Raw genomic sequence first — 19107 nt, 5'->3', positions numbered from 1 at the left:
GCTGCTGAATAAAAAATAATACTCTTGTACGAAAAGAACAATGCAGCCTTTTTCGCTTTACAAAATTTATGGTCGAACCGATCACGTTGATGAAACATAGTTTGCCGATCGATATTTACAAAATTGCCCAGCCACAGCTAAAGCAAAAGTATCGTCAATGCAAGTCTGCACAACGTATAAACCGAAAAACTATTCACTACGGTGGTATCCGCCCCGTCAGCTCAGTGGTTATGCGCCCGACATATTACGCGGCACCGGTTCGGCTCTCGGGGTGTGCGCTTGAGCAACGCATTTCAGGACTGCCCTCCATTCAGCTGTACCTAGTGGACGGAATTATTCCCTGGCAACAATATTTCAACAATCAAAAACTTCACTCTGCCAATGTCGGTAACCTACCCTGCGCCAAAAGCCTTTGCAACTTACAAGTATGCGAAACTACTGAGAAACTACCTATCAGAGGCTTAGTCCAAACTATCTAAAAAGATTTGATTTTATGAATAGTGTGTGTATTGGAATATGGGATGGATTCCGATAACAATGTACTCAGTTACGCACTTGCGCCTCTACGGTTGCAGCCTGCATTGACACTGTCTGGTTTGTAAAACGCTGTGGAGCACACAGCACTATATAAAATAATAGCCGTGGCCGTGGCCGAGTGGTTAGCGCGTTGGGCTCGCAGTCGAGAGCCTGCATGTTCGACTCCAGCCACTCGCACTTGCTGTTGTTTCTCTGGGCAAGAAACTTTACGATAATTGCCTCTACCTAGTGATCGATTTCGAGTAATGGGTAGTACCAAATTTAAGTCATAAGTAAAGTAGACAACCGGAAACAGACATTGCCGTCGGCTGCAGCGTGGGTCAGGTCATGGACTTCTAAATAGTAGCATCTGGACTGGAAACTCACTGGACAACATGAGGCCAAACAGTTGGTACAACAGTTGGCCAACAGTGGGCCAACAGCCAAGTAACTAACCCTGTTGGCCCACTGTTGGCCAACTGTTGTACCAACTGTTTGGCCTCATGTTGTCCAGTGAGTTTCCAGTCCAGGTGCTACTATTTAGAAGTCCATGGTCAGGTGTATGTCGGAAGGCGTACACCGATGCATAGCGCTCAAGTCCGCTTTCCCGCAATGCAGGATAAAGATAAACAAACAAACAAACAATATAAAAACAAGCATTATTATTATAATTATTTGAGTTTATTATTGTTAATATTGTCAAGAAAGTTTAATTTCCAAAAAAATGTCCCAAACTGGTTACATTATTTTAGGTGTTTCAGTTTTGTGCCTGATGATCGTTATCTACTGTTGTGCAGAACTTGTCCGTGTCAGTTTTTGTAAATATGACCATAGTTGTGATGTATACTATTGTGATTATAGGAAACAAGCAGACTGTCCGCTGAAAATCGTAATTTGCAAGATGAAGTGGGTGCTGCCAGAGTGGATGTTCACAGACTAAATGGCTTGTTGGACCAAGTCGAGTCGGATAAACAATTGCTAACAGAAAGAGTTGAAACCATGTCTGCAAAAGGTGTGGCAAACTATGTAGGCTAAGGCTTTATTTACAATCTTTTTGTCCATATGCTGCAGTGACCGGTTAGCATGCCTTTGGTTTGAGTCGTCATTTTCATCCACGTACGCCCCCGATGTGATGTCAACACTTTTGCCAATTTGTTTAACGGTAAAGTATGTTTAATTTTCCATTTCACACTTTTTAAATCCTAGAAATATTCAAAACCAAAACATTTTCTTTTCGAAACAAAATTTCTTATCTTGACTTCGTTTCAACCCCCAAAAAAAATCGGTAAATACCAGCAAAAATTTAGATGCCTGAAGCCTTAAAATAAGCTTTTTTTGTGCTTGACAGAAAAGAGCTTGGTTATGGAGTTGGAACAGTACCGCATCAACCCTTCTCATGCCCGGTTACGAGACAAGTCTCCCAGTAGACTTGATTCGTTTGTGCGCACTTTAGAACAAGAAAGAGATCATTACAAAGACGAATGCAATGTTCTGCAAGCCATGTTACGGGTGTGCATTCAACGATTGTTTTTGTACCTTGATTTCAAAACGCTTTTGAAGACTCGTCTTCGTCTGTAGTTCAGGCATTTGCTAGAAAATAACCGGATAGTTTTGTTTTCGTCTAAAACGGTTGTTTTGAGCTAGTTCATCAACTCATGTACGCTGCCAGTAGTGATAAAATATCTGCCGACAAAAAATAATACTAAAACAGCGTATATACCACCTTTTTAAATGAGATATCTCGCCAACAGTCGTATTTTCATTCCATGGTGAACAAGCCAGGCAAACAGTCGCAAAAGAAATTCCAATTAAAACAGCGTGGGGGATAACTATGTTCGAAAGGATCCACTTCTTGTTGCAGGAACACAAAGGCCGAAGGAGTAGATCAAGCAGTCCAAGATCTCGCAGCCCTGGCAAGTCAACTTCGTCCAAAAACGTAAGTTTTGTTTCAACCAAAACTAATTTTAATTAGCTTTTTAATTCAATGTATGTAGACTTTGCAATAGATCAGGTTTTACTTTTAGCAGCATGATCGTTGCTTACTTCATAATACACTGTAGATTTTAACGACCTGTTTTAGATTGATTGCAGTGGGCACAGCGAACTCGCAGCATCAAGCTAAAACAGATCGTTAAAATCTACATCGTGAAGTCTGTAGAGTAGACTCTGATTGTTATCATTCTAGACTAGACGATTTGAACGACCACTCATTTCACGACAATTTTTTATCTTTAATCTTACATTATCCAACGGATACTAATAATCTTTTTAGATCAATTGCTATAAAAATTTCATGCAAGTGTAAAGGATTACACTAAATACAATTTTGGAAAAGAGGTGACTTTCTTCAACCCATAGACAGATAAAACCAAGCGACCACACGTCATTTAGCATAATACATCAAAGTGAATATAAATCGTAGTTTATGTTCACTTTAATGTATTACGTTATATGCCGTGTGGTTGCTTGGTTTTATTACACTAAATGACATGTGATTAAACTCCTGTTTTTAATCACATATCACTGTCATTCCAGGCTAAAGAAGCCAACGAACCATACAGGCAACTGCTGCGAGAAAGAGATGAATTGCAAGTAATGCTGAACAAGTTTGAGAGGCATATGACGGACGTACAAGCCAATGTTAAGGTTCTGACGCAAGAGAGAGACAAAACCAACATGCTTTATGAACAAGTATGTTTCATAAAACTGTGTGTTGTAGCACGACCTTTGTATTCAACGATTGATTCTAAACTTTTGTGATTGAAAAAACATGAACCACTAGTTACAGTAGTGCTTGAAGTTAAGCCTTTTACCTTCCACCATGCTGTTTATCAAATTCGAAAGAAAGGATGCAATATGTCTTCATTGTATTGGCAAACAATGCAAGTTTCACCATCATGATTTCTATAGTTCAAGGATGCCGCAGGTAGCTCCTATATCAGTTGTTGTTAACTATTTGTGCACTTGCAATGTTTTTGCCTCATGCACTCCAGTCACGATGCTGAACCACATTGTTTTAGGTTGCCCTTATGTTTTTCTCTTTCTAGTCATACAAATTTTCATTTATCCATATAAACTTTTTTATAATAAGATGTTTTTTTCAAGAGTATGTATTGAAAATTCATATTTTGCTCTTAAGTGGTCGACTCTGAAGTTGAAATATAACACTTTTTTTTTAGAAGCGTCTTAAAATTTAGGCAATATCCTGTAGGTCTTGGGCTATTTTGAGCTACACCTTAAAAGCATTGACACAGCATTCTCATTAGGCAATCCAAACTTCATCAACTTTACTGAGCAATGCTTTGTTGTCTCAGACCAACGAGGAACTTCAGCGTTTGCGCCGCGAATACATTCGATCGCCGAAATCACCAAAAGCGTCCATAACCGCGGAAACGATTCTCAGGCGCGTGGAGAGCGATCGAGATTCGTCGATCTCCGACCTTCGCAGAATGACAACAGAAAGAGACACATTACGGGAAAAGTTAAAAGTACGCATTATTAGTTGTTGCAGTTAAACGCACTGAAGCAAAAAATTCTCTATGATTTGAAACATTGTATGAAGTTCAAGTTCTTTTTTAGGACTTTAGGAAGTAGTTATGATAAACATGTAGTTTACAAAGTAGATACGATACAGTTAGGCTATTCCTCATTTGGTTTCCATCTGGTCTTTCACATGCTTTTCTTCCAGTGGGCTGTGGTTCAGTTAGAATTCACTTTAAGTTTATCGTAAAAGTGTATTCTCTAGTTTATGACGATGGCTTCGATTAAAGTTTTTTTTGTTTTTTAGATCCAGCAGGAAAAGTGTGTCAGTGATCGCCTGGAGCTTGATGAGAGATTGGAGCAAATGGAGCTTGAAGTAGGAGCATTGACGCAGGAAAGGCAGGACATGCAGGTAATTGTTGTTTTTCCAGTAATTCTTTGGGGTGACCGGTTTGATTGTTCTGGAATTTTAATAAAGATAAGCGCTCATGTGCAAGCATTTGAAAGTTATTGTTCGATTTATGTTGAAATAACGTTTCTTTAATATCGCTTCAGAGCCAAATTGATTCGCTGCAAAATATCAACTTTAGCCAAGAAGAAGGCATCAAAGCATTGAGGTTGAAGATACAGCAGGCAGAAGAAGATTTCGATGCTCTCAGGAATGAATTAGACGACACAAAGTAATTCTTTCACGTTTGGTTCTTTACAAGTTCTTCAGTTTTCATTTGAAGATATTTTTATAGTTTTTAGTTCTTTCTTTTGAGAAATCTATCTTTTTTTCTGGCGACAATAACCGTTTGAGAGTCTATCTCTGCTCCCATTTATCACCCCGGCAATTTTATCATCTTTCACTAAAAGTTTTTTACTTGCCTTTGTAAAGTTTATTTTGTTTCCTCTTATCGCTTAGTTGGTTAAGTGCAAGACTTTGTGCACGAAGAAACGAAAAGATCTAACAACGGTGGTTCGACTCTCGTGGTGCGTGCTTGACCAAGACACTTCAAGGACAGCACTCTATTAAGCGGCTCCCAGTAGACGGAATAATTCACAGACAACAACTCTTTAAGGAGCAAAAGTTTTGTTGTGTCAACTTCTTTAACTTAAGCGTGTACACTGTAAAACTGTACAGACATAACTCAACAACAAACAGACATAACTCAACAACACAAGCTTTGACAAGTCTGGATGTGGGATTTAGGAGTCTCCTACAAGTCCGCAGTTGTGAACTGAGCAAATGGCAGTTGAGAAAGTGACAACTGGGCTAGAAGCATCTCAACAAGCGGTTGAAGTTGGCAAATAATGAAAATGAGAAAGTAACAACTGAGCAAGCCGAAACTTGGCATGTCACAAATCAGCAAATTCAATTTGGCAAGCGACGACCAAGCAAGTCCGATGCTAGCTGGAAATTTCATTTGCTGACTTGGACAGTAGCTGCAATGTACTTGTTGAGTTGAAGCACTTGCTGAGTTGAAGCACTTGTTGAGTTGTCGCATGCCGAGTGATCCGACATCCGGGATTTAGTAGCTCCCAGTACAAAAACCGTCGTTGCCCAGTGTGACCCAGCGTGAATAAATGACTATTTGTGTACAGTTTTACAGTGTACACGCTTAGTTAATATTAATAACCTTGCTGGACGCTGGTATGTTAAGCCTTATATTCTCACATAAAATCGGTAAAATGGGCTTAGTAATTTATTAACAATTCACTTAACCTCTTAGTTAAATATTGCTGCTGACGCTCAACCGCTCTCCCGTTGTTTGTGCGCAGAGTCGTGAAGTCTCAAATAGAAATATCCCTTGAAAACAACCACAAAATTTCCTCAAGAACGTCGACAGACTTGGCAATGGCTGAAGATCGGATCAGAACTTTGGAAGTAAGACAAATTTCATTGTTGTGGGTTCCATTCAGGGGCATTACCTTACGGGACGCGCAGCTCCGCTCTTCCGTCAATACTAGAAGGGTCAATTTCCAATTTGACAATTTTTAACACTTTGCCACAAGCTTTTAACACAAAAAACTTCAATTACTTAAAAACCAGCTTCACTACTTTTACAGCACATAACCCATAAAAAGTGCACTTTTTTGTAAATCAGTAAAACGAAAACGTTACCCTTCTATTGTGGCGGGTAATCCAAAAAGCGGTGTAGTTTCGCATCCCCTTGATCTAAAATCCCTAGTCAGACTGTACAATACAATCATGTTGTCAACCTCCTCGTGGTGGGTCCCGAAAACTGAAAATATCAGGCTAATGACAACAAACAGAGACACGTCATGGTATCTTTGGGATGTTAAAAGGATAAACCCTCGGGCCCAGAGAACGAAGAAAGAAACAAGCAGTTCCAATAGCCATATTATTGCAATTGTAATATTAGTATTAACACAGTTTGTTCTTATCTCTGGTATTCACTCTGTAGAATCGTATCACGGAGTTGCTTGAAGAATCATCCAAGCGTTCAGAAGAAGTCGCAGCACTGCGCGCAACGACCACGGCTCTGGACAGGGAGAAAGACACAGTGCAAGCGGCCTTGGATGAGAGAGCGGAGAGGATGTCTTCTTTAGAAATCCACCTCTCGATGAAGGAGACTGAGGTTTCCGATCTCGGTCGTGCTATTGGCGATGTCGAAGTAAAGCGTGTTTTATATTTTATTTCAATCGTTTTCACTTGCAATTTCTGTATGAATTCCGCCATGTTTCACTTTCCGTCAAAGACTGGCTCCTCTCCAGCAGCCCTTTAGTGTTGTCTGGAAAAACATCGCCATCCACTATCATGGGGAAGTGAAAGGACATAGTCTCGACGTCAAAGTCTCATACGATAACACGTTTTGTAATATTTTTTGACCAAATCATTGTTGATTGTTAAGTCTTTATTCTGAAACTGAGAAAGCTGCTTTGCAAGCTTGTAAAAGCTTTGAACCACTAACGCGGTTATCGAGTTTGGCAGTGTGAGGTTTCTGATTGTTGAAGTTTGTCGTGTGTAAATTATTCCATCCACTAAGTGCCGCTGAATGAATAGCTGTCCTTACTGTGCATCCCACATCTCGAGAGTCGAACCGATGCTGCTTGATCCTGCCGTTTTTTTCGTGTAGAAAATAGTGTGCTTACCGACTGAGCTATCGGTGCGGTTTCTATCTGCAAATGCTTTTTCATTGTTAGATCAATTTTACCGCATATCTGTTGTACCGCCACTCATGATACATTGTAGTGCTGCGTTGGTAAAGCCAAGTTGAGCTAACGGACAAGAATAAACCTTCCCACAGGCGAAACTGGACCGTGCTGGTGATGACTTGGCGAGTGCTGAACGCGAAGTTCGAAGCTTGCGACGACAACTCGACTCGACACAAAGTGATCTGGGTGAAAGAACTAGAAAACTGGAAGCCGTGACTCACGAGAACAGAAGGTACCGAAGTTATATAACTATAACGTCGTGCGACGTTGTTCAGTCTCAAGCCACTTTGTTAGAAAGATGACTCACACCATTTTACTTAATCTTTTCGTTTTAGGCTTCAAGATGACCTTTCAACTTTGACACGAGAAAATCAAGACCTCAATATAGAGTTGGATAATGCGCTAAGGAGTCGTGATAGTCTGAAGAAGCAGGTTGAAGAAAAGTCGGCAAGTGTTGCCATTTTAGATGGGACCGTCACATCGAAGGTTGGCTTTGTTTCCACGATAAAGTTTCAAAAAACATTTTAATGAATGTGCAATGACTATAACTAATTATTGAACATGCTTTATTGCTAAATAAACAAACAAAACCTTTTGATTAAATCATGTTTAAACATTAATCAAATTAATATTTTGTATATAAATGATGAGAATCATATGGTATCACTTCAGTATAGTTTTGTATTGAACGAAGACTCACTCCCTTTGAAAAAAAAGTTTTATAGGCTTTAGCATTTAATATTACATTTTGCATAGCGAGGTTACTTTTTTCAACCATAAACAGACATAACTCAACAACACAAGATTTAACATTATAAAACAAGCTTGATTAGGGCTAGACTTAAAGCCGAAAACGTTTGCTATTTTGTGTTTATTTTAAATAATAAGGAATATTGTGTTGTTGCAGAGCTATTAGTGTTTAAGTGTTTGTGGTCTAACGTTTATGCAACATAAGGCATAGATTGTGCTGGTGTTTTTGCGGCATTTGTATTTTCGTTGCCATCAGTCGCACAATTTCAGTTTTTTGTTTTCAGGATCGTGAACTACAAGATTTGTTGAACCAGTATCGAAAAGTGTCATCCGACCGTGACTCAGCAGAAAGCAGGTATCGCATTGCAAATGATGAGTCACAAGCATTACGCGCCGAGATACTAGCGTGCGACACCGAGCGAAAGAGGTGTTGTGATCGGATGGAAGGCTTGGAACGGGAAATTTCTAATTATATTCATGTAAGATCACAATCACTAATTGTCAAGATGAATAGATAACAATGTACCTTGAAAACATTGAGTTCAATTTTTTAGTTTGTTTATCAAACTTTGTTTCCAACTTTTTCAATTGCTTTCACTGAATCTAAACCACAAACGTAAAGACTTTTTTGTTCAATCTTTTTTTTTTCAATTCTTTGATCTAGTGACTAGTCAAATTTAATTAATAAAAGAATGCTTTGTAATTACTATTTTCAGCTTAATCATAAACGCAACGCACAGAAACATAAATCCATTAAAACGATAAATAAATCGTTTCAATTCGTAACAAGGTTTTGCCCATTTTCTGTTTGATATCGCTGCTGCACCTGCTAAGTAGGTTACGTAGCAGAGTGACTACTCGAAAGGAGGTCGTTTCGACACTCAATGGCTTGCCTAACTATTGGGAGCAGCTGACTTGATGAAACCATGTCCCTTCGCTGCTTTCTATTGTGTTGCATGTGTGACTGGTCACAGTGTACTGCGTGTTGTCGCCACAATGGTGCTAAATAAAATATGGTTTATTTTATTTTTTTCGTTTTGAACACTTCAATAATATAACATAACAATGGCGGGAAGTATGATGTTACGAATCCCGCTTGCAATATCTGTACACAATAGACTAATGCAAAACAGCAGATTTTGCTTACTGGGAACCAACCATTACCATTGAAACTCAGGTGCAGCAAACGTACGAAGCACAAGTGTCTGACCTTACGTCATCAGTGGTTCACCTGGAGGAAGACCTTGAAAGAATGCAAAACGATAGCTTGGTACTGAGGAACGACCTTCAATCAGTGCGGGATTTGAACACAAAGCTCGACTCTTGCAAAGAACAGTTGGGACGGCAACTAGCTGCTAAAAACGTGGAGCTTGAACAGGTTCGTGTAAAATGGACTGTTACTACATTGTTATTACTCGATGAACAAAAGATACTCTTTTCACATCATTGCAACATAGCCAGATGATAAAAAGATGATACACCGTCTGCAACGTCCACGTCCAGTTAGTTCCTTGGTCGAGGACAGGTTCATTGTTCAATGTTCATCCTTTAATTGACTTTCTTTGTAGAACCATAGACAAATGGTTACGTACTATGTGTTAGTGCATATGATTAATAAAATCACCTCTGTACTTCTTTGCTTACCTTTCCAATTTTCCTGGAAGTTTGAGTAATGAGAGTACAAGCGCAACACTCGAACGAACGCTGGTTCGACACCGACCGAAAGCAGGCGACTGCGTCTTGACAGGACACTTAGTCACATGCTTGAAGGTAGACACTAGCTTTGACTCCCTTGCTTTCTCATCCACGTAATCTTAACCTTCAACCACCCTGTATAAGCCTGGGTGAGACAAAATGAAAAAAAAAGTAATATTTACAGTTGCGTTCGAGTTATGAAGATTTGGCTGCCGAACTTGAGACATCTCGAAGATACTTAGACACGGAGAGGTTGGGGAGCAAAAACTTGGAAGACATCGTGGTGGGATCGAGGGAAAAAGAATTCCAAACTCAATTGGATCTTCAGGAGCAGAAGTCGGAAGGACAAGTCCTGCGTGATAGATTGGCGCTGAACGAAAGCAAATTGTGAGTCTGAGAGCTCATCATTGGAAGCATTTGATGAACTAAAAAATCACTTTAATTCTGTGTTCACTTGTCTTCATTTTGTTTCCTGAACATATTAGACTGATGAATGGCATTTTATCAAATATGAATTCTTAAACTAGCTCACTTTTTCACTCAGACAAAGCATGGTGCGTGAAGTGGTTTCACTGCGTGACCGTACGTCAAAAATGGATGCCGAGATGGAACTTGCCAAGCAACAACTCACCCATGAACAATACGAACGGTAACTGTCTGATGATGCTTTAATCATTCAGTCTTTGCAAAGTGATAAAAGCTGAACTTCATCTTAACAAAATCGCATACTTGTAGAGGTTTTAAGCTATTGACAAAAACCTGGAGTGAACAGTGAAGACTCGGGTTAAAAGTGCAAATTTCCGCTTGTACGAGCTACTAAGTACTATCTGAGTAGTGTAACTAACCCAGTTATCTATCCACGAGTTTACACGTTATGAATGACACCACTGAGTTGAAGGTTCTTCATTGTGTCTTGCTCAACCGCACCCTGTGAGAGTTGAACCATCGTTACTTGATCTGTCCACCTGATCTGATTAGTTCATAGTGGTTGGTGTTCATCGAGATGAGCTTGTTACTTACGTCATAAATGCTTCACCAAATCCGCAAACCAACCAAAAAAAAATTAATCCAAGCTTTACTGAAGCTGCGTATAACGGTTACCTTACATGATCAATGCTTGTTTGCACGGTGAAGCTTTCTGATTTTTGAACAGAAGCTAGCTTAGTTGAAAGGGTAACATGTTGTTATTGAAAAATCTTGGCTTATGCCGATTGAGCACTTTACTGGAGGCACCTTGCTGTGCATTGCGCAAAGCTCACTGCTTGCAGTTTGAGCACTTTGGCAAGGTTGGCGGTAGTACCATTTTTTGGAGCTTGGGTTCCACGAATGAGAAAACGTCACACGGAGGTATATATCGCCGTGGCCATTCCCAGTGTACCCACTGCACTGAGGAGGCTGGAAGGCCGAAATGGTGTGCACTGTCTGCAGTTAAGAATGGAAGTTTATATTTTACTGTAGTTTAGATTTATCTAGATTCTAGAACATTGAAAACGCAAATAGTTTGAATTCGCTTCAAGTCCATTTTTGTGACTGCTATTTTCGATTCCAGAGAACGAGCTATTCAAGAGCTCAAACGTCATGGACTTTCATCACCGGGACTTTCCCAACGTATCAGGCCACTGTCTCCGGGTTCTGATAGCAATAGCCCTTCCCGCCTTTCCGGTAGAAGATGATGCTATTGCCAACCTATGCTCCTCAACAGATACGCATGCGATCTTTGCGTTGAACTGATGCATCTCAATGTTGGTTAAAATCAAAAGTATAATTTCAAACAGCCTTAAATTGATTTTTATTCACAAAACGTTTTTCTTGCCACCGTGAATTTGATGATAAAGTTCATGATGGAATAATTTTTTCTCAAACTTGCCTTCACACTCGGCCGTGCAAACAGAATGCGTACTATGATGCTGTCAGTTTACATTTTCTATATCTCCACCTTAGCCAACTTTGCTTGATTTTGATTTGAAACTATTTTTTTACTGTATTTACGTGTCTTCAATATACACCTGTCGGCCGCAGTGCCACGTAGGCCTACTAAGTTATGTTTTATATATTTTTGTGTTTTCTTGTACTTTTTACCACTAGATTATAATTAGTCTAGTCGAAGGGTATCTAATCTATTCTTTATAGCCTACTTAAGATTAAATTTATTGCATGCAAAATTACTTCAACTATTTGAAGGTTTTTAACCTAACTGTATATGCTGTGACGTTTTTACTCCACAGTGTAGGCTATTTATGTGGATTAATAAATATATGTTTATGCAAAGTGAAAAAAAAGTTTTACTGCAGTACGACAATAAAATATATTTTATTTTTGCAATGACTCATTCTAACAGGGTTTTCTTCGACGGTCGATTTGCACATTGAAGACCATCTGCGATTGTCTTCGTATAACCTGAAAAATCTTGTTCGAGTAAAGCTATACGCGGACATCGCTATAATAGCATTTGGACGAAGCCAAACGCTAGGCCTCATCTTGCACGGCAAACAGGATTGCCATACTGGCTTTTTTAACGCCAGATTTTAGAGAAGTTTTTTGATAGACTGTGTTTTCTGATTAAAATATGGCACTGTCACAACAACTTAGGCTATGGTAGTAATCATGCTGTTGACAAAATCAGCCCAAAATGCAATATTATGAAAGTATCAAGATTCGGGAAAAGTTGCCTTTTCAAACCTGATATTTTTTGTAAATAGGCCACTGCGCATTGATAAAACAGCGGTTTTTTTAAATTATTTACAATGCTGAAAAAGCGTCAAAAGTTTATCAAAATACCAAATTCAAAGTAGGCTACAGTAGCTGCCAAATGTATTAAAAACGCTCAAATTTCTAAAAGTTGATGTTGAAACCGCCAATACGGCAACCTTCTTTCCCGTGCAAGATGAGGCCTAGCGTTTGGCTTACAGTCCAGATGCTATTATAGCGACGTCCATGACTTACAAAACCAACCATAATTACAGAATGAACTAAACACTCTCGGCTGTTCAATCTTCAATTTCCCCTCAGGCAATAGGCTTCAAATTGCACTGAAAGATTTCACATGAAATCAATCAGAGGAGTTGTGCGAGAGCTGCCACAAGATCTGTTGATGCAGTGTTGAATAAATTAAAACGTGGCAGGATCAGTAAAGTCAACAGAAACACAAATTTTTTGTAGGCCATAGAGCAAATTTGTTACTTACCAAAGTATAGATTTAAAAGGTATTGATTTAATGAGGTTTCAACAAGTTTTACTTTTCAACGACAGGAGCAACATTATAGTTTGTGCGATTGGCTGCTGACTGTTTTCGCTTTGAATACACAGGGCAAGCCCATAGCTTACTGAATTTAAGCTAAGGGTGACAGCTAGTATGCTATTTGATATAGAATGGTAAACTGTGCACCTTATCGTTCGGCCAGATCAGCCTTGCGGTACATTCTGCTGCTGATTATTGTTTCTGGAGCGTGTTCCTTATTTATCTTTAAAAGGCAAACTTCTTTGGAAACTCAGGTAGGCTGTATTTCTGATAGGTTAATATAACTTAGCATATTTTACGACAGCTTATATTTGTACCTAATATTAGCTTGTTTTTCAAACCAATAGGGTAGACCTACTGCAAAAGTTTTACCTATCGTAGCCTGTTGATGTTCACTGACAACAAAAAAGTTTCTTGCCGAAAAAATATATTATTATTTATTTGCATCAGGCACTAAAGAGACGGGCCCATATTGTGTTTATGAATATGGGCCCGTCTCTTTAGTGCCTGATGCAAATAAATAATAATATATTTTTTCGGCAAGAAACTTTTTTGTTGTCAGTGAACAACTTATGCGTACATAGTCACGTTATAGTGAGAAGCATAACACTCTGAGGTAAAAACTGCAACTAACCACTTGTTAGATGAGACCTGACAGCGGTTGATAAAATTAAATATACGATTTCGGAATAGGGCATGAAACGCAGGAATATGATGGTACGTCTGAATACTACTAATGCTAACACGCCTCGGTGATTTATGCAATGTTTGAAATGCATTATTGTAAGCCACACGCAATTTATTCATACTTGAGGATAAGTATCTGGCCCACAGTTAACTGGAGTACATAGGTAAACAATACGTGCGAAATAGTACATTCATTACAGCGGAAGAGCAGTTAGAAAAGCGTGAACGTAGCATGTTCGCTGTACAATATAAACCTCTAACTTGGCGCTTAATGTCATCGTCATATATGCCAAGCTGTTTCTAAACAGGCAACTAAGAGTTGTGCCTACGTTAAATAGGCTTATGTAAATTATTCCATCCAATAAGAGCCGCTGAATTCGAAATACTTGTTATTGAGTGTAACAGATCAAGGATATGGTTGATCGAGTTCTCTCTGTTCGGGAAGAGCAAACGAAATTGAAATCCACCCACGGAAAAGTTTTGATGGAAGTGAATAAAACTATTTCAAACAATAAAGCGCTTCAAGACCACATTGAAATTCTGGAACAAAATTCTAAACGGTAAGCTTAAAGTTTAATGATGAAATAGAAGTTCTTTTTTAAAAACGTTTGCTGCCATCTCTTGCCAAGCATTTAAGCCCGAAATTGTGACAGACTTAGATACATATCCATTAAATCAGGCCATTGATAGGAGATGACATGTAGTTTGTGCATGGCATTGACCACTGTGATAAATCGTAGAAAAAAATGGGGAAATCACAAGCTAGCTTCATTGTCGGCAGCAGTGGCCGAGTGGTTAGCGCTTTGGGCTCGCAGTCGAGAGCCTGCATGTTCGACTCCAGCCACCCGTACTTGCTGTTGTTTCTTTGGGCAAGAAACTTTACGATAATTGCCTCTACCCAGTGATCGATTTCGAGTAATGGGTAGTACCAAATTTAAGTCATAAGTAGAGTAGACAACCGGAAACAGGCACTGCAGTCGGCTGCAGCGTGGGTCAGGTGTACGTCGGAAGGCGTACACCGATGCATAGCGCTCAAGTCCGCTTTCCCGCAATGCAGGATAAAAATATAACAAACAAACAAATAATATTAATCATGGGACAAATAAATTACAGTTTGAGTCCAACGTAATCGGCTCTTAGAGCTAGGGGACTTGTGGAGTAGGGCCTATGCTTTTCATAAAAAAAAAAACTTATTTTGTCCCACTACTTTCTGTTACACTTTTTAAACTTTTTTGAGAGCTTATTGAGCTAATCAAGTGCCTCCTTTTAAATTTGCTACAGATATTGTAGTTAGCTTGAATAGTGGATATAACCACAAAGCTTTTGTTGACAAATTAAAAACTTGCCGGTCGATAAAGTTAAAGCTCACTCGACAAGTGATCCAAAACTGTTGAGTGTTGATACAATAAGTTTATCTTGTGGAAGTCGTTTTGTCTATCACAGCGAATGTAAGATCTCCTAATTTCTTTACAACATTGGTTTTGTATATTGGCCTGAACTTATGAGCACACGCTATGATTATTTTCTTGCAAGTTGGCTACTCGGCCTATAATTTGAAATGGTGAATTTTACATTGCTAGGAATAATCTGAAATTTTTGGGCATTCCGGAAGAGACTTCTGATGATCCACTGACGTTGGTAAAAACGATTATCAAAGAAAAAATGGGAATACAAATCAATGACGAAATAGATGTTGCTTTCCGAGTAAACGAAGATTTGAAACCAAGGTAATGTAGCTTGAAGTTGTCGCAGTGCATCGTAAACCATGTTTTTTTTAACATTGATTGATTATAGAAATCTTTATCCTCGAACTGAAAAAGCTTCTTTACAAGATTACTCTTGGCAGTTTTGCATAGCCTACTTGTAAAGGCTTTGGACCACTGAGCAAAGCCCGGTCACAGAACAGAGTGGATTTTCTGCTGATTGTTGAAGTGCTGTTGTCGGCAATTGATTCCATTCACTGGGTGCCACTAAATGGTGTATTGTTCTTGAAATACGCACACCCCGAGAGTCGAGTCATCGCGGCTTGATCTGACTCTTAACCAACTGAGCTATTTAAACAGGAGGTGAGGAACTTGCAACGCGTTTTCGTGTCACATGACAACTATTTGATAGTAGCCTACGAATACAAAAAATAAAGGTTTCAAATATTAAGGGGATTGAATGGCAAAAAAAGCCATTGTGTAGAGTATCTGCCTATGTCTTAAGTGTGTTGCCAAGGCAGAGCTTCTCGTCTTTGATAAATGTTTAACTGACATCCTTTAGAACAGGGGTTCTTAAACTTTGTTAGCTGCTCCCCCCTTGACGTCACGAGTAAAACTTTGTGCCTCCTTTTCTCGTTTAAGTTATAAATTAAAGTCAAACTACATAAATTTTACATGTTTTAGATTTTAAAATAAAGATTGTATTCTACTGTATTTTCCATCATTTATAAATCAAAAGATTATGTTAATTCGTGGCTTAGTTGAAGATAATGTACACAGGATGTTAGATTCACAGCTAAGTTTGTTCCGAGCTTGCTCCAAGCAAATTTCAGACAAAAAACGTAACAAACAGTCCTGGTTGCTGAACAATAAACTAAACAACAACCACAAGAATAAGCGCAGGAAGAAAAGTCAAAACCAGGCCACATTTCCAGTCAATAATCGTGACACAAAAAACGGTATTTTGCCAACATTTTCATTTGCAACTTATACAATACAGTAGCATATTAGTGCAACAGCCTACCACCTTCGCTCCCCCCAAGGGAAGCTTGCCCCCCCCCATTTCAAAAACCACTTGTTTAGAAAGTTGCACAAGCGCTGTCTAGTATGTTTTCATAATTTAGTCAATAATACTTGAATACTTGTAGTCGCAGAGGTTTCAATGTTCTGTGATGGTACCTCACTCTTAAGATTCTCTAAGACGTCAACAGTCCACTTCTTTTCAAGCTCATGGCTTGTAACGAGTTGTTTATACTGTAGTTTAACTTTGACGTACTTCTATGAGTTTTCAAAACAGATTTTTTCTAAGAACCACAAAGCAAATTTTAAAGATTTTGTTTTGAAAAAAAATCCCGACCTATTAAACTTGTAGGCTACGGCTACAGTACCGTTAACACTTGTAATTAAAAACTTATTTTATTTTTACACAGGCCGATTTTAGTCAAGTTTGCAAGATGGAAGGACAGAACAAGAATTTTTTATCGTAAAAAATCTTTGGCTTTACCTATAAAAGTTGAAGAGGACTTAACTGACCAACAAAAATTAAGTTTAGAAAAGCTAAAAGAATTTGCAGAAAAAGCTGAAAGAAATGGACAGAAGGTCCGTTGGAATGGAAGACAATTGTTTGTCGATGGAGTATTAATTAAATTATAATTGAAAAATGGACTTTGTTCTATGCACTACTTTTTTGTGTTTTTATATTTATATTCAGTAAGCTACAATGTCATGCTATTTTGAGATACTGTAAGTTACTAATCCAATTAATGAATAAAGTATACGATTTACTGTGTAACACCTTACAGAAAAGGCTCGTTTGTATCATAATGGACATTTGGTGACATTGTGCATTATTTTGTTAATGTGGCACTAGCCTAGGCCTACTCTTTTGGTCAGAACACTCCAAAGGCAGCTATGAATGCCAAGTGGTTACTCTTTTGGTGCTGGCACTTCCTCTACTTGGTATCGAGTCTACTGTTGCAGGCGCAGAAGGTATAACAACTAGCCTTTGAACTAACCGTACTGTTAACATCATTCAAACATGCCCCGTCACACGAGGATCATAGCAGCCTAACCGAGGTATTTTGCCTTATCCGTTTGATTTTTCAAAGTAATCTGGCTCTACAATCAATATTCCACCCCTTAAGTTATACTTGACCAGATGAAGATCTTGAGCTGACTGTTGTGTCGACTGTTGTGTTGACTGTTGCACTAGCTGTTGAGTTGATTGTTGCGTTGATTGTTGCACTGGTTGTTGAGTTGATTGTTGCATTGAGTGTTGCACTGGATGTTGAGTTGATTTTTGCGTTGATTGTTGCACTGACTGTTGAGTTGATTGTTGCGTTGATTGTTGCATTGGCTGTTGATTTGACTGTTGCGTTGAGTGTTGCACTGGTTGTTGAGTTAATTGCTGCGTTGACTGGTGATTTGGTTGTTGAGTTGATTGTTGCATTGAGTGTTGTACTGGATGTTGAGTTGACTGTTGCGTTGATTGTTGCACTGAGTGTTGCACTGGATGTTGAGTTGACTGTTGCGTTGATTGTTGCACTAGCTGGTGGGTTGATTGTTGTATTGGCTGTTGAGTTGACTGTTGCGTTAAATGTTGCACTGGTTGTTGAGTTAATTGCTGCGTTGACTGGTGATTTATTTGTTGAGTTGAATCTTGCGTTGAAGTTGTCGTTGAGCTACCCTGAGTTGTGTGACGCATATCATTTATTTTTTCTCTCTCTTTGTAGTCAACTTTAGCATGAGCCTCCGTTGGTAACCCAAGATTAGTACCTTGAGTAACAACAAAACTATCAGTTGCCTGATTTTTGTTCAGTTCTTCATCTGGACTCTCCGTCACGTCAAGATGCTTTGTGATAAACGGCTTGGTGTTGCTTTGTTTCGATGTGTTCATATTTGGACCATTGTGCAAGGCATTGCAGAAATCTTTCGTACAACAATCGTAACAAACACTCGATTGTATGTTACGCCTGAAAAATATCAAATGCACGCTCATGTTATTGGAAAAGACAGCTTGCTTAGCAAGTGAAGCTCTCAAACGCTTTAATTTTCTTGCGCATGAATATTGCAATTTCAGCGAAAATTTCGCATTGAAGAACAATAAACTTATTTTACTCTTCTGACGTTTTCTTGTCTTGAGTTGTCTTAAGAAGAAACCTTCCTTACTTTGAATTTATATTTTAACATAAAATATTCCTATATCAGTTTAAATGTTTACTTATAAAATACACAGAAAAAAGTTAACTGCAGAAAGTGGCATATCAACTTCTAAAAAATTTTTTAGTTGAATATTTGTTTTAAAATCAGCCTCATCCAGAATGATGTAAGTCCAAACTCAAAGCAACAGACCATTAAAATAATTACGCGCGATTCGTTTCAAAATGACATATTTTGCAGAATAGAAAATGAGAAAACTGAGCGATATTGGTTCAATTCCTAGCTTGGACAGCACAATTCAAAAATAATTTTTTAGTCAGCACCTAATGGAGGAAAAAGTTAACCATAAGAGAAAATCTTTAATACTCTTAGTGACCGGTAGAGTTGAGCATGGAGTGGAGTCGGAGCGGAACCGGAGTTTGCCCGATTTTCAAAACATGTGGTGGATTCGGAGTTTCATTTTTTAGAAAAGGAGTGAAGTGGATTCAGAGTTTGGTTTAGCAACTTTACATTTTAGTTAAATTAAATAAGTCCCGTAGCCTATTTAGTTTTGTTTGTAAAAGAAAAAAAAAACTCTCCTCACAATTTTCGACCTTGTGCTAATGCTTGCAAGCTTGCGCTACGAAACACATTCAAAACCACACTCCTGTCAACACTAGTGACCAGGCTTGTTTCAGTGGCTTAAAGTCTTGCACGTGTGAAAAGCTACAAAGATTG

General features: G+C 38.7%; 2 protein-coding genes across 2 annotated transcripts in view; both read left to right on the top strand.

The window, feature by feature from the left end:
• The window catches only part of LOC145780038 (centrosomal protein of 135 kDa-like), a 33636-nt gene extending 21708 nt beyond the window's left edge, over positions 1 to 11928 (top strand). Inside the window, exons 9-24 of the mRNA XM_082591743.1 lie at positions 1378 to 1528; positions 1865 to 2025; positions 2378 to 2452; positions 3052 to 3207; positions 3831 to 4004; positions 4304 to 4408; positions 4552 to 4676; positions 5761 to 5866; positions 6408 to 6617; positions 7251 to 7390; positions 7494 to 7644; positions 8193 to 8387; positions 9086 to 9286; positions 9788 to 9990; positions 10148 to 10252; positions 11153 to 11928. Coding sequence (XP_082447869.1) covers positions 1378 to 1528; positions 1865 to 2025; positions 2378 to 2452; positions 3052 to 3207; positions 3831 to 4004; positions 4304 to 4408; positions 4552 to 4676; positions 5761 to 5866; positions 6408 to 6617; positions 7251 to 7390; positions 7494 to 7644; positions 8193 to 8387; positions 9086 to 9286; positions 9788 to 9990; positions 10148 to 10252; positions 11153 to 11276 — 2382 coding nt within the window. The 3' untranslated portion in view covers positions 11277 to 11928. The remainder of the gene's footprint in view (positions 1 to 1377; positions 1529 to 1864; positions 2026 to 2377; positions 2453 to 3051; positions 3208 to 3830; positions 4005 to 4303; positions 4409 to 4551; positions 4677 to 5760; positions 5867 to 6407; positions 6618 to 7250; positions 7391 to 7493; positions 7645 to 8192; positions 8388 to 9085; positions 9287 to 9787; positions 9991 to 10147; positions 10253 to 11152) is intronic.
• Positions 11929 to 13065: 1137 nt separating this feature from the next.
• On the top strand, positions 13066 to 17117 carry LOC145780041 (uncharacterized). Its single transcript, XM_082591746.1, has 4 exons — positions 13066 to 13095; positions 13934 to 14088; positions 15109 to 15255; positions 16662 to 17117. The coding sequence occupies exons 2-4, from the start codon at positions 13943 to 13945 to the stop codon at positions 16882 to 16884; spliced, it is 516 nt and encodes a 171-aa protein (XP_082447872.1). The 5' UTR covers positions 13066 to 13095; positions 13934 to 13942; the 3' UTR covers positions 16885 to 17117.
• Positions 17118 to 19107: the final 1990 nt, after the last annotated feature.

This window comes from Aplidium turbinatum, chromosome 11, assembly GCF_918807975.1.
Source record: "Aplidium turbinatum chromosome 11, kaAplTurb1.1, whole genome shotgun sequence".
NCBI classification, from domain to species: Eukaryota; Metazoa; Chordata; class Ascidiacea; order Aplousobranchia; family Polyclinidae; genus Aplidium; species Aplidium turbinatum.
Note: the sequence above shows the minus strand (reverse complement) of the source record. Positions and strands in the feature narration are given on the sequence as shown.

Coding starts and splice junctions, on each gene's coding strand:
- LOC145780041 (XM_082591746.1), top strand. CDS start 13,943: ATGGTTGATCGAGTTCTCTCTGTTCGGGAAGAGCAAACGAAATTGAAA. Junction 14,089..15,108: donor CTGGAACAAAATTCTAAACG/GTAAGCTTAAAG, acceptor TTACATTGCTAG/GAATAATCTGAAATTTTTGG. Junction 15,256..16,661: donor AACGAAGATTTGAAACCAAG/GTAATGTAGCTT, acceptor ATTTTTACACAG/GCCGATTTTAGTCAAGTTTG.